This window comes from Uloborus diversus, chromosome 5, assembly GCF_026930045.1.
Source record: "Uloborus diversus isolate 005 chromosome 5, Udiv.v.3.1, whole genome shotgun sequence".
Classification (NCBI taxonomy): Eukaryota; Metazoa; Arthropoda; class Arachnida; order Araneae; family Uloboridae; genus Uloborus; species Uloborus diversus.
In genome coordinates this window covers 120202919-120226442 of record NC_072735.1, presented here as the reverse complement: position 1 = coordinate 120226442, position 23524 = coordinate 120202919, and the positions used below count along the sequence as shown (strand labels likewise).

At 33.1% G+C, this 23524-nt stretch overlaps 1 protein-coding gene across 1 annotated transcript in view; it reads left to right on the top strand.

Moving 5' to 3' along the window:
* LOC129223105 (uncharacterized) overlaps positions 1-23524 on the top strand; it is a 188650-nt gene that overhangs the window by 132860 nt on the left and 32266 nt on the right. The window contains 3 exon segments of the mRNA XM_054857672.1: positions 3885-3999; positions 7837-7943; positions 10120-10222. Of these exon segments, the coding sequence (XP_054713647.1) occupies positions 3885-3999; positions 7837-7943; positions 10120-10222 (325 nt within the window).

Genomic DNA, 23524 nt, shown 5'->3' with positions numbered 1-23524 from the left:
TTCATTAAACAGCCGCGGTGCCAAGTAAAAGATTTGCTTTTTAATAATCGTTTTATTTGGTTTTATAACTTTATATTGTTTACCTGAAATTCGGGTATTATATTGTTTTTCATTAATTTCAATCCAGTTATTGTTGTTATGTAAAAAATACAATATTCTCTGTGCATATATTTCTCTGATGTTATAGATTTGCTCTGACTCTTGTAAAATAGTATCGTTTTTATTAAGTTCTTGCTTAGATCCATAAATTATTTTCAAAATTTTTGCATAGGTTCTATTTAAATTGGTGAGATTTGTTTCATAATCACTTCCCCATGCACAAATAACATACGTAATTATTGAGTTTATCCAAGCATAAAATAAACATCTTAGAAACTTTTTCCCAACTATATTTTTCAATAGATAAAGTCAATATATTCTACCTCTTAATTTCTTTACAAGTTCATCAGCATGGCATTTCCATTTTAAATGTTCACTAAAAGTTATACCTAAAATTTTGCAAGGCATTAAACAACTATACAGTATGGGACCACAAATCCGGAATGTTCGGGACCACGACCTTTCCGAAAAGATTCTAATTTTAAAAAAAATGAATAATGTAATGTCATGATGACATTTGTCTCGTTTTTTTCTTGTTTCGCTGATGCTTGAGTTTTTTTTTTTTTTTTTTTTTTTTTTAGCAACACTGAATGAAACTATACTTCGTTGGGATAAAACAAAAGTCGGAGGTAATTTGCACCGGCGTGCAGACTTCGGATGCTGCGTTAATGTGACGATCAATACAGTATAAAAATTATATTTTTACCAAAGATAGTTTTTTTATTTTTTTTAATAATACATATAAGAAAAAAAATATCGTTTATCGAAAGTGGATTTCAGATGTTCACAATTACAGAAAGTTACGCATTACACGTGGCATCGAGAAAACTTAAAAGAAAGAATTTGAACTAAAAGTACTGTGTTTTCAACAAGTTATTGCCGATCGAAACAATTTTAATAAAGCTATTTGATTGTAATTGAGCGATTACATCTCGGGTCATTTTCGATGCATTGCTGGATAGTTTGACTTTGCATATGCTAATGCGAAAATTCCAGATCCCCTAAGATATGGGGATGAACACTAGGGTAAAAGAACGAAAAAAAGCAGTAATGTCCGAAATATTTGCATATGACAAGGAAAAGCCAAGCAAAAAAAAAAAAAAAAAAAAAGCAAATTCTAGCTTCTCTTAGATATTTTTTTCTAAGCATTCACGTCTGATTTGAAATTCTTCTGTGCCCCTCGGGGCGTGTGCCTCAGGTTAAGATGCTCTAAACAGCTGAATTTCATGTTTATTATTTTTAAATACAATTTACCGTTTTCAATCGAATTGGGGCAAAGAGCAAACATAGTACAATCCACTAAAAATATCTCAAAGTCAAAAATTCCCTGTTTGCCAGTATTTTAACTGCATCATACACGAAAAAAAATATTCCAAAAAAAAGTATCCATGCAAAAATTGGTTCCTTATCCCATTACATCTTTCTTTTCTATTAGAATACTTAAAACACCATATCCTGTTTCACTTTAAATTTCACTTATTAGATTAAAATGTATTCATTGAAAATTTTAGATGGAACATTTTTGGCATTCATTCATAAAGTTAACGAATGTTTACTCATTTTTGATGACAAAGATACACAAAGTATTTTTTAAAAGCTGTATGAAGTACGAATTATAAGGCAAACAAATATTCTTATTAAAACATAATTACACTATATCGTGCTCTTTTAATGTGAATAGCATCATTTCAGTACTTGAGCTTATAAAATACTTTGTGGTGTCAAATCAACAATGAAAATATTATTAAAGTTGGTTAAATTCCAAAAGTTAGATGATCCTTGCCAAAACTTACGCTTTTTACCCGAATATAAAAATTATTTTTTTAAAAGAAGAATTCACTATCGTTAGATTACAAACTTTTTGGCAAGAAATAAAGCTATTAGAGAAAGTCAAACTTTGTGACCAATAAAATCCTTTTTGGCAGATTTAGAACACTTGGCATGACCTCAAGAAGGCGCAATGACATTTTAGTTGAAAGAGTGGTTGATCTTATATCACTGTTTATTTCACTATCTCTTTACGTATCAAAAAACGAAACTTCCTTCAGAAAATTAATGCCGCCATAAGAGCAGCATCATATTTTCGAAAATATAATCCCAAGAGGAAAACATTTATTAAACTTACATTTATAAAATTGCTTTTGAGTTGAAATTGAAGATTAAAATAACTCTATTCCTTTTTAAAAGTAAAAAGTACAACATTTGTTAAAATGTAATAAAACATAGAGTAAATAGCCAAACAGTTTTTAAAAACCCTGGAATCATTTTTTGGCAAATACTTGTGAGTCAAGTGAGCTTAATTTGATATTATCTATATTTATTACTTATTTTTAATGTATTCACACTTGAAGATATAATATATGAAGCTAAGTTGTACAAGCGTGTGTGCGCTCATTTGATATTTAATTAACATGCAATATACGTCTGCCAATTCCATGATTTTTCTCTATTTTATTTAATCTTTGTTTTCTAAATTATTATCTTATCATCTGAACTGTAAAGTTGTATTATAAAAGAATTCTGCCCATAGTGAAGTAAGTAAAATATTTAAAACAGAAATAAATTTAAAGTCTTACCTGAATGTTTTTTTTTTCAGTTTGAAAATTGGCGATTAATGTGTAAATTCTTATACATTAGAAAATATAGATATGTGAATCAAAGGTTCTTTTATCTAGTTTTTTTTTTTTTTTTTTTTTGTTATAGAAATATTATTGGAGTTACCACACGGTCTATACAAGTGAATGTGTTTGTCAGTCGCCTGCTAAATAGGGGCGAATATTCAAAAGTACGGATTTTAAGTTGAAATTTCCTTGAACCTGGTCTTTATGCAACTCTTAAGTGTTTTTCCTTGAATTCAAACATATTTTTCTATGTCATTTAGAAGTAAATTATGTAGTGTTTTTTTTAAATTTTTTTATTTATTTTTTTTTTTTTTTTGCGCAATCAAGATTGCTTATTGCTTTCATTTGACTGTTTTGATGTGCTATCATTTTATTTTCCCGCCAGCACCCTCTGCCGCATCACAGTCGACCGGCTCCTCACGATGCTGCTCCTCTAGCGAAAACCGTCTTCAGGTTGCGACAATATCCTACACTTACACGCATACATACACGCACGTACTCACACACACACACACACACACACACAAACACATGCACACCCCTATGAACACATATACACACTCAAACACATACAGACACCTACACACACCACTACCCACACACCCATGCCTGCACACAGACACTAACACATATGCCTACACACACATACGCATCCCCCCCCCACACAAATACTCATACACAAAACTACCCACACACTCATACCTGCACACAGACACAAACACACATGCCTACATACACACACACTCGTGATTGCGAAGAACATAATTTGAATTCAAGAGGTCAAAATTCAAGCTATTATTATTATTATTATTATTTTGTGTCACTGACTTGGTTAAATTTCTAACAGGCAAGAAGACAAATTCGCTAAAATTTTAAGCAGTGATTTTTTTAAAACTATCTTTCTGGCCTACTCTGTCCTCTCATAATAAATGAAAGGTGTAAATATTTAAAGCATTCTCTTTGTCATTTTCATGCGACAATTTTATCACCGGCTAAAGAACCGGACGCAGCACCTAATTGAAAAAGTAAGGTAGTTGTGAATTTACGTATACGAGATTTAAATTTTTATGTCTTCTATTGGCATAAAAAGATTTAAATCACGTTGACTTAATCGTCAGTGTGACACAAACCCTCTAATTTTTATAGCCCTCATTTATATTATAGGAATGTTCAATTTTCTATGGAAGGATGTGAACCGGTTCAAACTGGAAATTATTCTCTGTGCCAATGCAGCCATGTTGGTACTTATGCAGTTTTGCTCACCACATATGCTCAGCAGGTAAGAAATATGATGTAGTATTTAAATAAGTTAATTATTACGTGTCTAAATATATATTTAAAAAATATCTGTATAACATTAAATTTGAATCTATCGGCGTTTTGTAGTTTCTGAATGTTAATTACGAGTTTGGAACAAATTTTCATCCAAATAATGTAAACTCTTTAGGAAAATGTTTTTTTTTTTTTTTTTTGCTGTTGAAAATTAACTTTTCACTTGTTATAATTTGTAACTAACCCGTAACAGGGGAGGTGAGAAAGTAGTACGTAACAGGGTACGTGAGCTCTCGGAAATTCTCGCTAAAAATGGTGTAATTAAGATACATTCCTGTTATTTCCCATAGACGTTCTTTGAATTTTTTGTAGCACAATTTGACAAAATAAATATCTATTGGGAAAAATTATTCAACCGTACTGAAAATTAAAAAGGGGTGATAGGAGAAACTTTTAAGCGATCTGTGAGTCAGCACATCCCCTGTTGTGGGTTAAATAGAGCTAACTATCATATCTAAAGAAAATAGTATGAAAATTTCTACTCTTTGATACAACTCTGCGCTCATTTTTAAAACTGCTTGTTCGGCTGCGGTCATCTTTTTGAAAATCAATTTCTCACCCTAATTTAACGACTTATCTTTATTTCGTTAAAAGTTATTTTTTATCGTAAAAAGCAAAATTAGAAAATGTTAGAGAAATTCGAGAAAATTTGAAACTTCAGGCACACCGGTATTACTTAGGAAGGTAATGCATTTATTTACCTTCCTAAACAAGATAGTTTAAAGTCGTTGATAGCTTAAAAAACTCAGTACCTTAAAAAAACATTAATTGCGACTAGCAACATCAGAAAACCGTAATTGTAAGTGCGATGCTTGATAGTCACAAGCTTCCAAAGATGGATAGGCGTAACAAAACATAAATTGTCTTCATATATACGGACTATGCCGATCTATGCTTAGCTATAACTCTAAAGTTCACGTGTTCTATAGATGCTCGAAACGTTAAAATAAATAGAAAAAAAATCCCATTCATTTTTTAAAATTAATGAAAATTAAACCCCATTCTGGACGGTGGTTTCGCTTAAGGCATCCAATATATTGCTACCAACCTGAATTCACTGGATTCAATTGATTTTTAAAAATCTAACAAAATGGTGTTTTTAAACGAAGCCACTGTGTCTTAAAAAACAAAAAGGGAAAGTATGATTTCTATGATTGTCTCTGTACATAGCGATTAATAAAACAATAATAAAAATTGATCATAATTTTAAAACGAGAAAAGTGTTTTAAACTTGAGAAAAATTGTCATGGTTAAAAAAAGTGTGACATAAGTCATCTAATATAGATTCGAGTAGGAAGAATTTGTAATAACTTTTGGCTTCGATCAGAGGGCAGTTTTTATGTACTCATACTTGTAAAATATTTCAAGTTTTTTGCTCGATCGGTACACTTAAAAGGGAAACCAAAGAACAGTTCAAGTCTTAACTAAATTTACCCTCTGGCAATAAAGTTCGGCTACATTAATTTTCCTGGTGCATTAACATAGGTGATATATTAACAAAAGTAACCTCACTGTCCTACGAAAAATCACCTCGCATAACTATGCTCCGCTAAATCTGATATGCATGTACTGGATACTTTTCAAGAAGTATCCTTTTTGGGTTGGAGTTCAAAAGCATCGTCAATCTTCGTTGGATGTCAGGAATATCATCAAATATATCTCCCGTCAAGACGAGTTTGTGTCATAAGAGTAAGTCTGAAGGATTGAGATCTGGCGAGTATGATGCATGTTTCCTTTGGTGTCTTACCAAGCTTAAAAAAAACTTTAAACTAATATTTTGCTCACTCAATTTCTAGTTTTCAGTTAAGAACCAACGCGCTAAACATGCACTTCGTAAAACAAGTCTAATACGAAACACAAATGATGCTTTAATAAATAACGGTAGAGGCAGATGATCAAGACCTGCCCCGACGCGGGTACAGTGTTTTGTTTCATCATTGTTGCCAATTCAACCGCTTCTTTCAATTAAATTTATTGCCAGTGGTTGCATTTTTTTCTTACGTAATGCGAGCGTTATACGTAATGCGACCCGTCCAATTGATCTTTAGAGTGTCAACTATTGTTTTGCCATAATAAATTAAAATAAACGTATCTTTACCTCTTTTAACATAAGATTGGTATCCTAAAACAAAAATCTCCCCCCCCCCCCCCGTCTTGAATACAAAATCATCAATTTTACTTTTCAGAAACACCAGAATCATTTTTCGTTTGAAGTCTTGCCTTGAAATACTTCTTTTGAATCCTCCGCTATTTCAAATGTACTGTCCAAAGCATCTAAACAATTTCCTTCACATGACAAGAAAAGTGAACTTTGTTTCCTGTCAAAGCATCATAACGAAATAGATTTATGTCCAAAAAATTTCAGTCAGACTCTAACTTTGATCGATTGCTATCTCATTACGAGCAAAACATGAAACGAAGACAAATTGCTCCAAAGGAAAAACAGAAACAATGAGTAATAATATTTCGTTAGACTGAGAAATTTATATTTTTGTGGATAAGCGGAAGTGGGGCTTTATTTTATGAAATTACCAATAACCATTTTAGAGTATGAAGAACGCTCTAAAACATTAATTTTGAACTAGAAAAAATGACCTTATTTCTTGTTTTTCTAAACGGTTATAATAATTTGTAGACATGAGCTGGGTTTAAAATCTAAGCAACCCAACCTTGATCTTATTACACATTTCTCGAAAAAGTAATACTGACCATACAAATATAATGTAATGATCTAAATTTTTAAATGAAACCTGTAAAAGCATTATAAAGTTAAAATTTGATACTTTTTTATATAAATAATGGAAAGGTAAACGGTAATAGAAAGAAAAATGTTTTTTCTTTGGTAAATGTAGCATTCCACATAATTTATATCGAATGAAAAACAAACTGTGTGCTGCAAAACATGAGTTAAATCCTCATTTATATCGCTTTTTACAGGATGGGTCACAGGAACTTTTTTTTTTAATTTCGCTAGTAAATGGTGTGGAGCATCACAGAATTGTGGGAAGAGGCTCAACGGAAATTTCTAAATGGCAAAAATTGTTACACCATGCGTGCAGTTGCCATCATGCTTTTTGGTCGAGACAGCATATTGCTTTTACTGGGAAGGCGTATTTTCCTAACAGCCGCTCGATCGAAATTGGACTTATACTGGCCTTCATGCTCGTTTGTTTTAGCCGTTTGTGATTCTTTCATGTGGGGTAATTTGAAGTCACGGGTTTATCACGATCTTCCAGGTTCCCTGTAGTATATGAAAAACCGTATCCGAGCCGAAACTGCCGGTATACTGATCGTCATGCTTCAAAGAGTTGACCAAAACTTCAGAGTTCGACTGATTCAGTGTATTGGCAATGGAGGGCAACACTTACAAGAAATTGTTTTCAAAACAGTGTAAAGCATAATCTCCCATAATGTGTGACAGGAAAATATAATAATGGAGATTTTTTAGGCATGTATTTTTTTTTAATTTTATTTTGAAAAAATGGAAGTTCCCACACCCCACCCAGTAGTACTTCTAAATATTGGTGCAAATTAAAAAAATTTATCCGTCGTTTGGCATCGATCTAACTGCCTTTGACAACACACAACACGTACAGCCGTACACATATCATGTACTCAATTTCTTTGATTTTACATATTTATAATGTATAAATAGCTAAATATACTAGATTTATTTAATTAGATACATAAAAAAATAATAAATAAATAAAACTGACGTAGAAATTCAGAACTGATTTGTCTTTTGTTGTTACTTAACATCTTAGATCTTGTCTTTCTATTTTAGGAGGATTTGCACTTTCAAGATGGGTTTGATGTAATTGCAGGAATTGGATGCGCCATTTGTGCCTTTTTTGTCTGTTTGACATTTTTTATTCTCATAGTTCTGTGGAGGTATGTTTATTGAAACTTCACACGATATTAACCATACATTTTAATTTATTTTGCATTAAAATGCGCAATCAACACATGCATGTGTCATAGTGAAATCTGTCCTAAAATGCGCGCATTACATGAATAAAAGATAAGAAAATATTTTTGAAGTTTAAAAATCAACCACCCTTCATGCTGCTAGTTTTACTTTAAATTCAATCAACATATTCTTCTGCTGACAAACTGCATGTGTGCTTTTTTTTACGAGGAGTAAGGAGCGATGCGTGTCCTTGTCGGGATTTGAACCATGGACTTTTGTGATTCTAAGCCAGAGCTTTAACCACTGAACCAAAATGACCACAAGCTTCGAGGGCAAAGTTAGGTTATGTGCTCTCTGACTTACGCCACATGGGTAAAAAGGAGAAAAATATACTTTGCCAACCCAGTAAATGTACGTCCTTTTTTAGGAGACAAACATACACCATTTTCCAGTCGACACATTTTGATAACGTACAGAAGAAAGTTACCACTGATCGAAAATTGTTGTAATTGTTGTTTAAAAAAAATAGTAGCCGTTTGTTCAGAGGTCAATCCACCTTACAAAAATGAACACATTAACGATATAATCACTACTTTAAGAAAATGACAATTACGGAGAAAAATAAGAAAATAACGACTAGTTGATTTTTTTTATCTCTTGAAAAGTTTATATTGAACTTTAAATAAATCTCTTCTTTAATGCTATAAGTAAATGGTTCTTCCAACATTATGGAAGTAAATATAGAAAGTTTGGTCCACGCATGCGTTGCTGCTAAAGCGAAGGTCACGCAATGAGAGAAGAAACTCATCAAAAATCCATTATGCCCAAGAAAACATAAAGAAACTTTACTAAAAGTTGAGATGAGTTCGGAATCATTTTATGCTGCTCTTAGAAAATGGCTTTCAGAAGGAAACAAAAATAGGCGGAGGTATTCGATTTAGAAAATTAAATTCTTTTGCATGCAAACACTCACAAGTGTAGAACTGCATAAAAATTAAGAAGTCAGTTGCAGCAAATTTATTAATACTTAACATGAATTACAATGATATAATAAACGTTTAGTATCAAAGACGAGTAAAATCGCTCGCGATAAATTGCCCACGCTTTATCTTTTGTGCATTAGAGCACGCTACGTTGGAAACGATTAAGAATATATATTATCTAATCCGTCTATTCACACCAAACTATTGGACTCACCGTCTGACACCTGAATCACAGAATGAAGTCTCCTCATTGGTTGAAAAATTCTTAAATCTGTTCTTTCGCTAACTGATTGAGGGCGTAATCGTCTGTAAATACGGGCTTCAAGTCATACACTGTTGCAACTGTGGGTTGCATATGGCACTTTTTAGGATGAAATGCTAGTAACACCAGTTGCAGTCCTTTAGGGTGCCGTTTTGGCTTCCTATAGCACTCGAAGGTCCCTCTATGAGTGCATTTTTCGAATGGGCTGTCATAGAAGCCATTTGGCACACCTAAACAGCTGTCCATGGTGCTACAATTGTTTCACCTTAAAAGGTCCCAAATGCAACTCGCAGGTTTAACTGTGTAGCGATTCTTCACATCCTGGTTTAAAAGATTACAAGTTTTGTACTTTGTTTTCGCAAAAAAAAAAAAGCGAAATTTTCGTTGATTAAACCACAGGCGCTGACGGTGCCGATGAACCCGTGAAGCTAGAAAATCATCTAGAAAAAATATATATGTCATTCATACATGCAGTAGGTATTTCGATCCGTGTATGTTTACCACATTGTTTTTCACACCCATAGCTTTTGGTAACTGTTGCAGTGTTACTCAAAAAATTGAAATTATATTTACTCCCCAATTTTTCGATCCCGTAAATGCTAAGAGATGAACTCGTGTAAGGTTATAAAAGTCACTCTTAAACAAGTTTATTTTCTTTGACTACCATTAATGACTGACCATATTATAACATACAACTTTTCAGTTTACATGAAACACTAATTTGTGCTTTTTATATGCACGTAGACCTCTTTTCATCCAAAAACAAGTAGAAAATATTACTTGTTCTCCTTAACGAGCACAAATATTCATACAAATTTCTTATAAAACCAACTTTCGTTGAGTTTGTTTATCGTATCTGCAAATCCTCATACATTTCTTATATGACTTTAGGCATTTTTTTTTCATTAACAGAAAAATCAGCGGTGCCATTACAGCCCTAAAAATTCAAGTCTGCATTGCTTTGGTCGGAGCTTATGTTACGTTTCTTAAAGCCCTGCATGAGTCTCTTACAAAAGTAAGTATTTCTTACATAGTAACCGAAATTGATATCACGTACAGATAAACAATATTAAAAAAAAAAAAAAAAATCTGCGTCTGACACGAACATTTTAGTAACAGGGGAATATGGGGCAAAGTGAAATAGCGGAGCGAAGGGAAATGGTGAAATATTTACTTTGCTATTAGTGCCACCTGTCTGGTAATAATGTAATTATATAATAACGCATGCCATCTATTTCAGTCAAGAAAAAATTACCCCTGAAAATTGTAGAATATGATAATGCAAGCAATTTTTAAAAAATGATATTGTTGGAAGTCGAAAATTATTTTTGGCATTATTAAACGATGAAGTACCTGCAATTAACAGTTGAAATATTAATTGAGACCCTCTAATATTCGGTGAAGTAATTATTTAGTTCATATTAAGCTTGTTTGTATCTTAAATATATTGTACAATTAGACAAGTACATGCGGAACAAAGTGGATGGGGCAAACTGAAATAGTTAATTTCGTTTATTTGTTCAATAATTTTTTAAATCTCGCACGTATTCTTTATTAATTACTTTATTAACATACCTTAATTTAGCAATTCACTTATTTATTCATTCATCATTTATTTTCTTATGCATTCACTCTTTTACTCACTATTTTTTTTGCCCTCATACATTAATTAGTTAATTTAATTATTCCTTTAATTTGTTTATAATAATTTTATTTATTCATTCAACCTTTTATTTACTGGCTAGCCGTACCCGCACGGCGATTCCCGTGCTAAGAAGTTAATGGAAGTTCGTTGAACAAAAAAAAAAGATTAGGTTGTTAAGGGATGCTGAACCAAGTTTGACCATTTTTGGAAGTATTCGCTCATATACATAACAGGGTTGCATTTATTCTTTTTACTTCATGTCTTCATAGAAATGAACTGTTTTTGTGAACATTCTAACTTTTAAAAAAAACTGCAAAAAATTCAATGAAATTCAGTACGCATACACCCAAATGCTGATTTACTTTTAGTTCCTATTTGCTCTCATGTATTCGTTATCTAAATACGATTAATTGTAGTCTGCCGAAATTTAAAGAAAAATTACCAAGTTTAGCGAGTTTTGGGGAGTAATTTTAAGACATCCTTTACATGCTTGTAGATGCATGTCCTGCTACACGGAGACTGTGAAATTGCGTGGTTCATTAAAGATTTCGTCAAAACTTTAAATTTGATGCTTTTATTAAAATTTTGATTATTTTAAGACCATATATCTCGATAACGGGGACACGAGGAAAAATTTTTCTCCTTTAAAAACATGTCTTAATATGTTGTTTTGATTGCTACCTATTGGAATTATTTTCATTAACCCACCATTCATGTGGTTCCTTGGTGAGTGTGGAGACGACTCTTTTTTTTTTCTTGTGGAGTGAAACTGCTACTGCTAAACAATGATTTACGCGTTCAACTAAAAACCTGTGTCCATATCTCTATCGATAAGGACTGCCAAAAAAAAAAAAGTTACGCAACTGATTGTTTTTTCTCAATAAGTGTAAGTGCTGTATCTCAAGTAGAAATTCGATAATTTTAATTCATCCTGGCATATATCTCTACCTCAATATAAACAAAATCCATTTTTTATTTTTTTTTCTGTTAAGGAGCATGTTAAGCATGACTGCTTTGTTTAATTCAAAAATGATTCATGGTTTCTGAGAATCTGGTATAAAATGAATCATGGGTAGAATTTAAAGCTGATAAGGGTTCCCCTCTTATCTCTCCAGGGAAGTGGAATCTTTTAAAAAATTGCAACGATAAAGCAATAGTATGAAAATATAACAGATGGAAGTTTCTTGTTGGCCATAGTACTGGTTCAAACAATCCTAAATGTTTGCCTACCTAATGTTATATTTAATGATGTTACGTTTTGATTAATCGCTAACTTGAGTGTACTCTTGGTTTTAAGTTCTTATAAAAAAAAAATAAAAATAATAATTATCTCAACGCTACTATCTCAAGGTATAAAGAAAAAACTTTATTAACAAACCCGAGACATAACCAAAAGATCTGGTTCGTGAACTTACTCAGAAGTTATACTAATGGATATTAGAGTAAAACTAAAAATGGATACCGATTGACTTTTTAACTCTTATGTAGTAATATTATTAAAGCTTTAAACAGTGACGAGTTATTTGACTCATGCACATCTTAACTTTATTCCCTTGAGTCATGGAAAAATGACTGACAGGGACACTTTGTCATTTCTAGAAACTAAACGATTACCAAATTTTACATTTTTAAGTAAAAATAAAGTCATTAGTTCAACTTGAAACCTTGTTCCAAATGTTGGAACTTGTTTAAAGCCCTATAGTAATTGAACTTTTAAATATAAAGCAAATACTTGACAACTAATCTTATTTGCTGGATGGACGACATGAAAAGGGTATGGGTAGACTAAGGCCTGATTATGTAATAAATTGTGGTTCCATTGCAAGTAAAGATATAAAAAGAGCTTATGTATTGTAAAAATTGTAAAACTGAATGATAAAAAATGATATAATGTAATTAAAAAAAATCAAAATGACAAAGTTTGGTTAGTTTTAGGACTTTTTAAAGCTTATACACTCCCTTAAATCTGTAATGATGTACAAATATTTTGAAAGATGTACGAAAAAATACTTAGAAGTTTTCTACTAGGAATGTTTTTGTAATTAGTATTAAGTAATTTTAAAGAAACTAATACTAAAACAATAAATATTTGAATTTCAAGAAATATTTTCGAAACGAAATATTTTTTTTAAATAAATTTTAAACATTGAAAGTGATTAGCGATCTAAAGACGCAAATCTATACATTTTTAAACTATTTTTTCCATATTTAAGTTGCCGAGGCAGAACTTTTTTTTTTTGCTTTTAGAACGTACTTAACGAATCCATATATTTTCGGCCAAAACTAATAAACAGCAACCCACGACCTGGACAGCATAATACGGATATTAATAATGGCGTTAGTACTGTGTCATATATGAAGTCCAACAACTAGCCAAAACTTTCAACAGGTTTGTTATATGCAATGAACTGCAAAAATGCTACCACGTTCTTAGGAGGGTGAGTGTTGCAAGAAAATGTTAAATCAGAACGAAGTACCTAGCTCGTAGATACCAATTAGTAGTCTTGCCAGTTTTCTGAAATGTTCAACCGGGACACGGGAATCCCCCCACCAGGGTAGCGATTATCCAAAAGGGTACACACCTGTTTGGTTTGAGTGTTTTTGAGGGTAGTTCATTTTCAATGTTATGAATAAAAGATGACCAATTATGAGACTAAACCAGGGGAAATAAAACATAACGCAAGCACACATACTCAGATACGTTTAAAATTATTATTTCCTACACGTTAAAATTTTTATGGTACTTTATTAAGAAGAAAAACTTCGAATGAGGAATAAAAAAAAATGAGCGACATTTGCATGTTCTTTGCAATGGCTAGGAGCATTGTAGATTTTTTTTTTAATCTTGTTACAAAAATCTTCACAAGCTAATCCGATAATAATTTTTCTAGTCAATATTACAAATACGTACCTCACAGCCAGATTGATGTAAGTGACATAATCGCTACTTTATAGGAGATAAAGAAAACATTTTTCTGACTCATGCAAAGGATAGACCGCGTGCTTTTTAGTCAACAAAAATCAAATTTGTCTTTTACCGGGACACGAAGTAAACCGGCTGGAACACCGCGATTTTGTCTGAAAACAGATTGTCCCAGTCAAACCGGACTGTCACGCAAGCTATCCCGGATCTACGTAGCTACATACCCCGCATGGTGGGGGGAAGGGGCACGTCTTTAAAGAGCCCAACAGTCCAATAAATTGGGGGAAAATATTTAAAAATCTAGCACTTAGACTAATTAACGCTGCAAATATACACTGTTGGCTTCTAGAAAGGGGCTATGCAGATTTTGTTGCGGAAGCCCAAAATTTATAGATCCAGACTAGCTGGCAAAACTATCCTAACGTTCATTCCTCCTTCAACTATTACAATCAGCGTAAATCCTTAGAATTGTTTCAATGGAATGGTAAATGGAAGCCGTCAGTTACTTCGTGAAATATATAAGTATTAAATGATATATTGATTTTAAGACATGTATTTCTCAAATCAACGCTATCCAGAAATTTTAATTTCGTGTTATAAAGTAACTGAGTTTCAACCATATTAGGCAAAAAAGAAATAAATAAGTAAGTGGTCGTCTTAAATAAAAAAATGTAAAAAAACCCCGACTGAGTCGCAAATGTAGAATCAGGAGAGAAATTTGAAAATTCTTTTATACTATTAAAAATCAATTACAAGTATTTTATTTGTTAACAAATAGAAACTGGCAACATATAAAAATTTTAAATCATTGCTTTTAATTTCCTAGTCGACCAACACTTGGCGGAACACTTGTCATTTCGTTACTTCAATCAATACGTTTTTTGAAGCTAATAACTACATTCTTGGTCAGGCGGTTAGTGCAATCAACTTTTCAAAACACTTGCAAGACAAATAGTTACTAACATTTTTCGTTGTCTTCACACGAGACAACTTAGTTGAATCAACTTTTCTTCTAATAAGCCGACTTTTTCGAGTTGCTACTACAAACTTGACTCTCAACTAGTTCACTTGAGTGTAGAGCAAACGCTTATTGATGTCCTGGTAAATGTAATCGCCTTAAGAAAGTTGAGCACATTCCTCGGGATGAGAATTGTAGCGTGACATGTGCTTGGTATGCCCGGCACAACGGGCACGTTTGACAGTTGGGTGAAGGATGGCAGACAAGCAAACAATTCCGCAACTTGCTTACCTATTAACACTTCCTAAAAAACACTCGTTGGGAAGCTGATTCAACTAAATTAACTCCAGTGCAGGAGACGTTAAGGAGAACTAGCAATCACCATCAATATAGTGTTCAAATCAACCTGACGAAACATGAACCGGAACAAAATACTTTTTCAGAATCCCCCGCCCCCCGCATCAATTTTTTATCCATAATGCATTTTTGTTCAGACATTGCCATGATTCCCAGAGCGGAGTTTGCGCATTTTGGTGGAAGTCACATTCATTCTTTAAAAAAAAATGTTACTGTAATAAAATGTAATGAAATAAAAATACGTGTTTATAAAAATGATTTTCATTTAAAAATTATTTTGAAATCGTACAGTGTATCTCATTGTTTATACATTATTTTTAACATTATAACAATAGCAGAATGAATAGTTAAAAAGCTTTATTGATTAATATTACATGTTTTCTTGAATTTTAATTGTTATTTTATAAAAACTGGTTAAGAAATTTTGCAATTAGTTTTTTTATAAGCTTCTGAATTCAATATTTTGGAAAATAGTTAATTGCAGTTTGTATAATTACAATTTTTAATTAGAATTCTTAGATTAAATTATTTTGTATTTTCGCATTTATCACTTGTAAATACCGAGGAAAATATTTTCATTTCGCATTTTATCACTTAAACTTACCATATTTTTAATAGTTACAATTACCGCTGTTAAATGTAAAAGTAATTTGGGAGTACAAGAACTCATTTCATCATTGACAGTTTCGCACAAAATTTAATTTTCAAAGCTTTCGATCTTAATTTAGTTGCATTGTTAAAAGAAAACCAATTAAACATTTATTGAGAACAACTATGTCAGTCTTTTAGGGTATCAAATTTTACGATAAAAACTCTAAAGCGTAACAAGAAACAGTATTTAAAATTATATTTTTAAACATAAATGAATAAATAAAACATAAGCTAAAGCGTTTATAGTAAATACGTCCAATATCAACCAATGCACTTATAATAAAAATTACTTACAGCGAATAACGTTATGTATTTTTGTTTTTTATTTCAATCTTAAATGATAGGCATTAGTAATCTGAAGCCTTGTATTTAAATGCAGTTTTGCTGTGTTAAAATTGATCTATAAGAGTATTTTTTTCTGAACATAATTTTTCACCCTCTCCCTGAAGTAAAAGAGTGAAAAAAAGGAGACTAGTTTATATATTTGATGAATAAAAATAAAAAGTGAGTATGCGAATGAATGAGCAAACATCTGGGAAAAGAAAAAGAATGAATTACTTAATCAGTGATTAAAGGCACGACAAGCTAAATAAATACATCAAGTAAATGACGCATTAAAAATAAATTTAAGAATGATTGTAAAAAGGAACAAATAAGTAAATGCAAAATGAATAAACGCATGAAAACGGGATTAAATGTATTAATACGTTAATGACTAAAATAAGTGAGTGAATGAAAATGTGAACATTTAAAGGAATGAAACAGCACCTGAATGAGAGAGAGAGAATAAATGCGTAAATGATTGACTGCATAAATAATTGAATATATCAAGTGTGGTTATGAAATCCTTTAACATCTAGACGATAAAAGATACTGATTTTTCGGTATCTCCCAATTCATATGTCCTTTGCTGTTTGGATTTTGTATTTATAGTTTAGGTTCACATGGGGCAAAAATAAACATTGGGAAAATGGAAACCAAGTTTATTACCACAAGGTAGAATACATTCTTAAGTCTCGCGTAATTCCTTGTTATGTGGAAGTTTGATAGAATCATCATTCTTAACATAAGTTTTTGCTTCTTAACTATCTCTGAGTTGCAATTTAGATGTTTTCATTCACCCCATGCATACTGTCAGAGAGATAATTTTTGTATTTGTGTCCAGAAGCAATGCACAAAATTTTATCGCTCAATTGATCCAAAAAGGGATAGATCTGGTTGAAAGAGTAACGTTTTGTCTCATTTTATCAAAACTGACTATGTATTTAATATTTGTACGACACTAGAATATTTTCTAAACTGCCTACTGCAATGAAAATGAAAAAAAAAAGGTTAATAATTGAAAAATGATAAATGCACAAGTTAATAAATATACATTTAAAAAAAAAACTGTATGGTAACTGTAAAAGGACATGATTAGATGGCAGAATAACGAAGAAATGAGGAATTAGTAATGACGAAAGTGTTAATGAAAGAATAATGTTGTATAGGTGATTAAAGAATTAATGAGATTTTTTTTGATAAAAAAAATTTAAAAAAAAATTAAATATTTGATTAAAATAAAACGACTGTTGCAAAAATGACGAATAAGTAATGAATTAACGAATAATGAATGGGGATTACATGGCAAGATGATTAAGGAACAATGAATAGCGGATTTAGTTATGACTTAATAAATTATAAATTAAAAGAATTAGTAATAAATGAATGCACGAATAATCAAGAAGGGAGTCAACAATGCGAGTGATAAAAAGTATTAATAAAGAACAAATAAATGAATAAATTATAACGAAATAAACAACTTTATCATGCGTTAATTATTAAGAAATAAGTTATAAATACATCACGGATAATGATTAATAAATTAATGATGTTAATAACTGGATGTATAATGAATAAATGATGAAAAAAGAAATCAATTACCGATGAAATGATTAAAGAAGGAAAAAATGCATTATGACTTGACAAAAGATGAATACATTTTGAATTGATGATGACTGAATGCACAATGAATGTATAAATAAATAACTAAGGCATCTTACACAAGAGATGGTTCGTATAATAGAATCTACTGTTCGCTACTGTTCGAAGCGGATAACGGAAGCGGCACATGTGGCCTGGTGTGCCGGTCACACCAGGCACAATTGGTGGTTATGTGAAGATTTATAGAATATTCCTTCAATATTTTACCTGGTTACACTTCGTAATAACCGCCCGCTCGAAAGTTGATTCTACTAAGTTTTCTTCCATAAGGGATGAATAAGGTGTACATAAATAAATGAATTAGTTGCGACTTAATAAGATAAGAGCAAACAATGATATAATAAAAATGCTGATTAAGTGATGAATAGTTTTTAAAAAAATGATGAAAAAGTTGAAATATGAATGAGTGATGAACTAGTTATTAAATAATGGAAGAATTAAAAAGGGATAACGTAATGAATTTTTTATCATGAGTAGAGATGTAAAATTTCCGGAAATTTTGAAGTGGTGAAAAAAAAGGTTTTCACCGTTTTTTTCGGGGAAAATTGGAAAAAAAAATGGAAAAATTGATTTTTTTATGAATAAAAATAGGATTTCCTAATAGCTCTGAATTTCTTCGAACATAAAAAAAGTTAAATATTAAAAATATATGCAATCCACACATCATCTTCTTCTGTTTGACAGAAATACACAGGAAGGCAAGTTTAATTTGAAAAAAAAACTTTTTTGCTTTACAACTGTGAGCTTTCTTGGTCAAACAGTAAAAATAAGTCAAGTCGTCAATCAACCAATAATATTAGGTAAAGTGTGTACAATCATAACAATTACATTTTCTTTTTTAGATTACCTTTAAACTTGAAATAATAATTTTAATTTTTGACTTTCAAACATGATTGATATTGTTAAAAAGAAAAATAAATATGATATCCCTTCCTTACAATATCTGAAAATGAAAGATATTGAGTTTTGACTTCTTCCAATCCAGTCTACCAAGGAGACGGCACGACCGTGTATTCGGAGATTTAAGTCAATTTATTTTGGGGTGAAAGAGGATCCCTAGTACCTTACGTGGTTAAAGTAATATGACGTAATAATCAGAAAATTATGAGAAAAATCGATTCAAAGTCGCCATGAAGTCTCCTAGGTGCCTTATGGATTTAAAATGTCAAACTCATAACGAGTCGCCGCTACCCTAGTTGGTTAAGGCGCGATCTTGTGTTCCAGAGATAGCACGATCGAATCCCACTCTGGGCTCTCTTTTCTTTCCTTATTTTTTTTTTTTTTTTTTTGCTACCACAACAATTAGCGGTTGGTAGAATGAAAAATATGAATTGCTTTAAATTGTTTTGCTGAAAGAAAAGAAAACAATTTAAAAAAAATGATGTAAATAAATTCTTAAAAATTATGTAGGGAAGAATAATTATTTCAATTATTGCTGTGATAACAAAAAAAAAAAAAAAAATCCGAATGTCCTATGAGCAACAGTCTCTTATAACCGTAAGGGGACCACAGGTCAAAAACCTTTACTAAGCAAATCAAATCGTACAGGATAACAGGCAAGAATGTTTTTCAGTGAATGAAAAATTTTGCGATCCTCCTTGGCAAAAACAAAGTTCAAAAAGTAATTAATATAGGGTAAAAAGCGTAATCACTAATTGTTGTGATAGCAAAAAAAAAAAGAGAAATGACAAAGTTCCTGAGTGGGATTCGATCGCACTATCTCTGTAGTACAAGATTGCGCCTTAACCAATTGGGCTAGCGGCGTCTCGTCAAGAGACTGACATTTTAAACTCATAAGGCGCCTAGGAGACTCCATGGTGACTTTAAATAAATTTTTCTTATTTTTTTCTGAGTATTTCGTCGTATTATTTCAACCACGTAAGGTACTAGAAGTTCTCTTTCATGACAAAAAAAAAAAAAAAAAAGAATGACGTAAATCTCCGACCCCACGGTCGTACCGTCTCCTTGCAAGTCCAAATCAAAACTAAATTGTTTTTTCTTTTTCTTTCCAACGGAAACCCCAAACCAAAACTGCGTAATTATTTCTAAAACTGAACGTATCTAGAGGGGAGTCTCGAAGCCCCGCCCCCTTTCGAAACCCGAAATGTTTTGTACCGTAAAACAGAAGTTTTTTTTATTTATTTATTTATTTCTAATGTCAGAATAGGAAAACAACAAAGTTTTTTTTATTCATAATTTTGTAACCATTAAAGGAGTGAAAATTTAAAGAAACACAGAAAAAGCAATTCTAGTTCTCATTAGCTGCAAAGCATAACTTGAAATTTAGACCCTTAATTAGGACTTTCTGCTCTCTTTCCCAGTTAAATTCATGACCGTCCAGGGCCAGGGCAGGTCTCTTGTCAGTTTGGTAGACTCACCCTCCTCTAAGGGCGTGCACACAAATTTTAGGGCCCATCACAAAAGACTTTTCGGCGTCACCAGAAAGGAGTTACTGGCCATAGTGAAAGCTGTAGAACACTTCCATCATTACCTCTACGGCAGAAAATTTCTGCTTCGGACAGAACATGCCTCATTAACTTGGCTTTTGAACTTCAAAAATCCGGAAGGCCAGATAGCCAGATGGATACAGCGGCTCCAGGAATATGACAGGGAGATCAAGCATCGAAAAGGGTTATCTCACGGTAATGCTGACGCTTTATCAAGGAGACCCTGTCCTGAGAACTGCCACTATTGTTCCCGAATCGAGAAACAGTATGGAGCGACTAGCCCTACCGCCTATCAGGTGACAGTGACTCCAACATCATCAGAACCTGATCCATGGAGTGACGACCAAGTTCGAAAAGATGAACTTGAAGACCCCGACATAAAACCAATTTTGGAGATCATGGAAAGTGACAGTCGGCGCCCTAGCTGGCAGGACGTTTCCATCTTCAGTCCTGCTACAAAAAGATACTGAGCTTTATGGAACTCACTCCATTTACGGAACGGCGTACTGTACCGAAAATGGGAATCTGATGACGGCAAAACGTCTAGGTGGCAGTTACTACTTCCCCGATCAAGGATTTCAGATGTTCTGAAAGAAATACATAGTAGTGCGACTGGAGGACATTTTGGTGTCTTGAAAACCCTCAATAAAGTTCGGGAGCGCTTCTTCTGGAGCAAGGCGAAGGATGACGTGGAGAAGTGGTGCCATTCTTGTGACGCCTGTGCTGCTCGTAAAGGACCGAAGAAAATAAGCAGAGGGAAGCTACATCTGTACAACGTTGGAGCTCCTTTCAAACGAATTGGGATCGACATCAAGGGTGTCGTCGTCGACTACCAAGAACTGCTGATGGGAACAAATACATTCTTGTTTCCATCGACTATGTCACCAAATGGCCGGAAGCATATCCCATTCCAGATCAAGAAGCTACCACCGTAGCAGAGACTCTAGTCCAGCATTGGATCTCGAGATATGAAACACCTTTGCAGATTCATTCCGATCAAGGGAGGAATTTCATCTCTGCTGTGTTTAAGGGCCTGTCAAATTTTCGGAATTGAGAAAACTAGGACAACACCACTACACCCACAATCGGACGGCATGGTGGAGAGATTTAACCGCACAATCCTGAATAATCTCTCGCCTATGGTATCCAGAAATCAACAGGATTGAGACAAGAAGCTACCTTTGTTCCTGCTGACCTACCGCAGTACTGTCCTCGAGACTACCGGATTTGCCCCATCTCAGATGCTCTTTGGACGAGAGCTTCGGCTACCTTGTGATCTCGTCTTCGGTCGTCCTCCGGATGCGCCTTCATCGCCTGAGGAGTACATCCAGGATCTCCAGACCCGGTTGGAAGACGTTCATAACTTCGCACGAGAGCGCATCAACATCGTGGCGGAGAAGATGAAGATCCGATACGACACAAGGTCTACTGGACATGAATTCATCGAAGGCGACAAGGTTTGGTTATGGAATCCCATCCGACGGAAAGATCTTTCACCCAAATTGCAGTCGCATTGGGATGGACCCTACAAAGTCCTTTACCGACTGAATGACGTCGTAGTGAGGATCCAAAAATCACCTAATGCAAAACCTAGGGTTGTAAATTATGATCGGTTAGCCCCATACTATGGCCATAGTTCATGAGTATTACGTAAACAACCATGGTTGATAACATAAAAGTTGTAGATATTTTTTTTTTCTTTTAATGTTTAGTAATATTTCTTGTTATTATTGTGTTTCCTATGCAATATTGGTTATTATTTAATGTGTGTATTTGTGAACTTGTGATAGAAGTTTGGCACCCTTTCTGGGGATTGTACTGCCCGGGACGTGCAGTCCTTAGCACGGGGGCAATGTTACGAATTCTGTAAATAGTAATTATTGTAGTAACGTAACCTGTAAATAGTTTCCGTAATGAATATACAGTCCATTTACATTCGCCGAAGTATACGTCCCCTATTCTTTTTTTTCTTATTTCATTCACTGCTTTTATCAATGAAAGTGTAGAACGGTGTAGCATTTTATGGACACTTTGAGAGCTCTCTTTTCGCTGTGTATATAAATCCTTACGCTGGATAAAAAGTTTAGTTTCGATTGAGAATTTGTGCTGAGAGTGTATTAGCTCTGTTTATTGCAAGGCATTTCGCTGTATTGTTTTTCGTATTTGGAAGTAAATACGTGTGTAACCGTTGAGTTTACGGTTTGTGTGATATTTGCTTAATTGCTGATGATTAATTTAGCATTTGTTGACGATCTTCCCTGTACATAGTGTAAATAAATTTCCTGTATTCTTAATCAAGAACTGTGTCGTCCTTTCAAGAAAGTTGGAAGTCTCACCGGATCCGTTACAATATATATTATATATAAATATATATTATATATATATATATATATATATATATATATATATATATATATATATATATATATATATATGACTGATGATACATAGATGACTGATGAATGGATGAATACATGATACATTTTAAAGGTTTACCCCAAAAGTAATGAACCTTTTCTCAAATAAACAGATCACTTGATTAAATATGTAATGTTTTCAAAATAGTCTCTTCCTGCTTCTGTACTCCTTTTTCAGCGTGTTTTTCATGCATCTCAGGCCTTCTGGAACTCGCGCTTTGAAATGCTGTTAAGGTATTTATCGTGGTGTTTTGAATGTTGTTCATGGCCTTTAGATGCTATCCTATAAGCTCCCTTTTCACCCTTGGGAACAAGAAGTCTTCTGATACTATAGGGAGGCTTTGGTACAGTTGAAACAATTGTAGTCAGATAGGAAGTGAAATGAAGGCGGTTTGAAAATACTTCTACACAAGTTTAGAGCAAAATGTTAAGTACGGCCAACTTTTCTGAAACACTGCGATGAGCAGCTGGTTTCGGCAAACTTAGTTGTTCTGAAATCTGAGGACCACTCATCTTTGTTCAGAACATATCGCACACGAGGGACATTATCATTATCGTGAATGGACGATAAACACCAGTAAAGTGCTGCAATGGCGACTTCTTCCCAGCCTTCCTTGAACGAAATGTGCCACTTTGTGGCACATTTCGTTCAAGGTATGTCAGATATCTAGACAATCAATCATATTTGAAGGCCTAAATTAGCAATTCGAACATTTCCTTTGTCGTCTCCTGGAGCTAGACGCAAAATTTTATCACATAGCGCTGCTCCGAAGTTCTTCCCATCTTGAACGCAACGTCGAAGCTCTGCGCGTAGGTAGACAAAAAATGATATTCTACCGCTCCAAAAACTCGTAGGCAGCTGAACTAAGTGTTGCGGGAAAGTTTTAAGACCCTTCTATCAGTTAGAACTGGTCACGTAGATGTGCGTTGTACAAT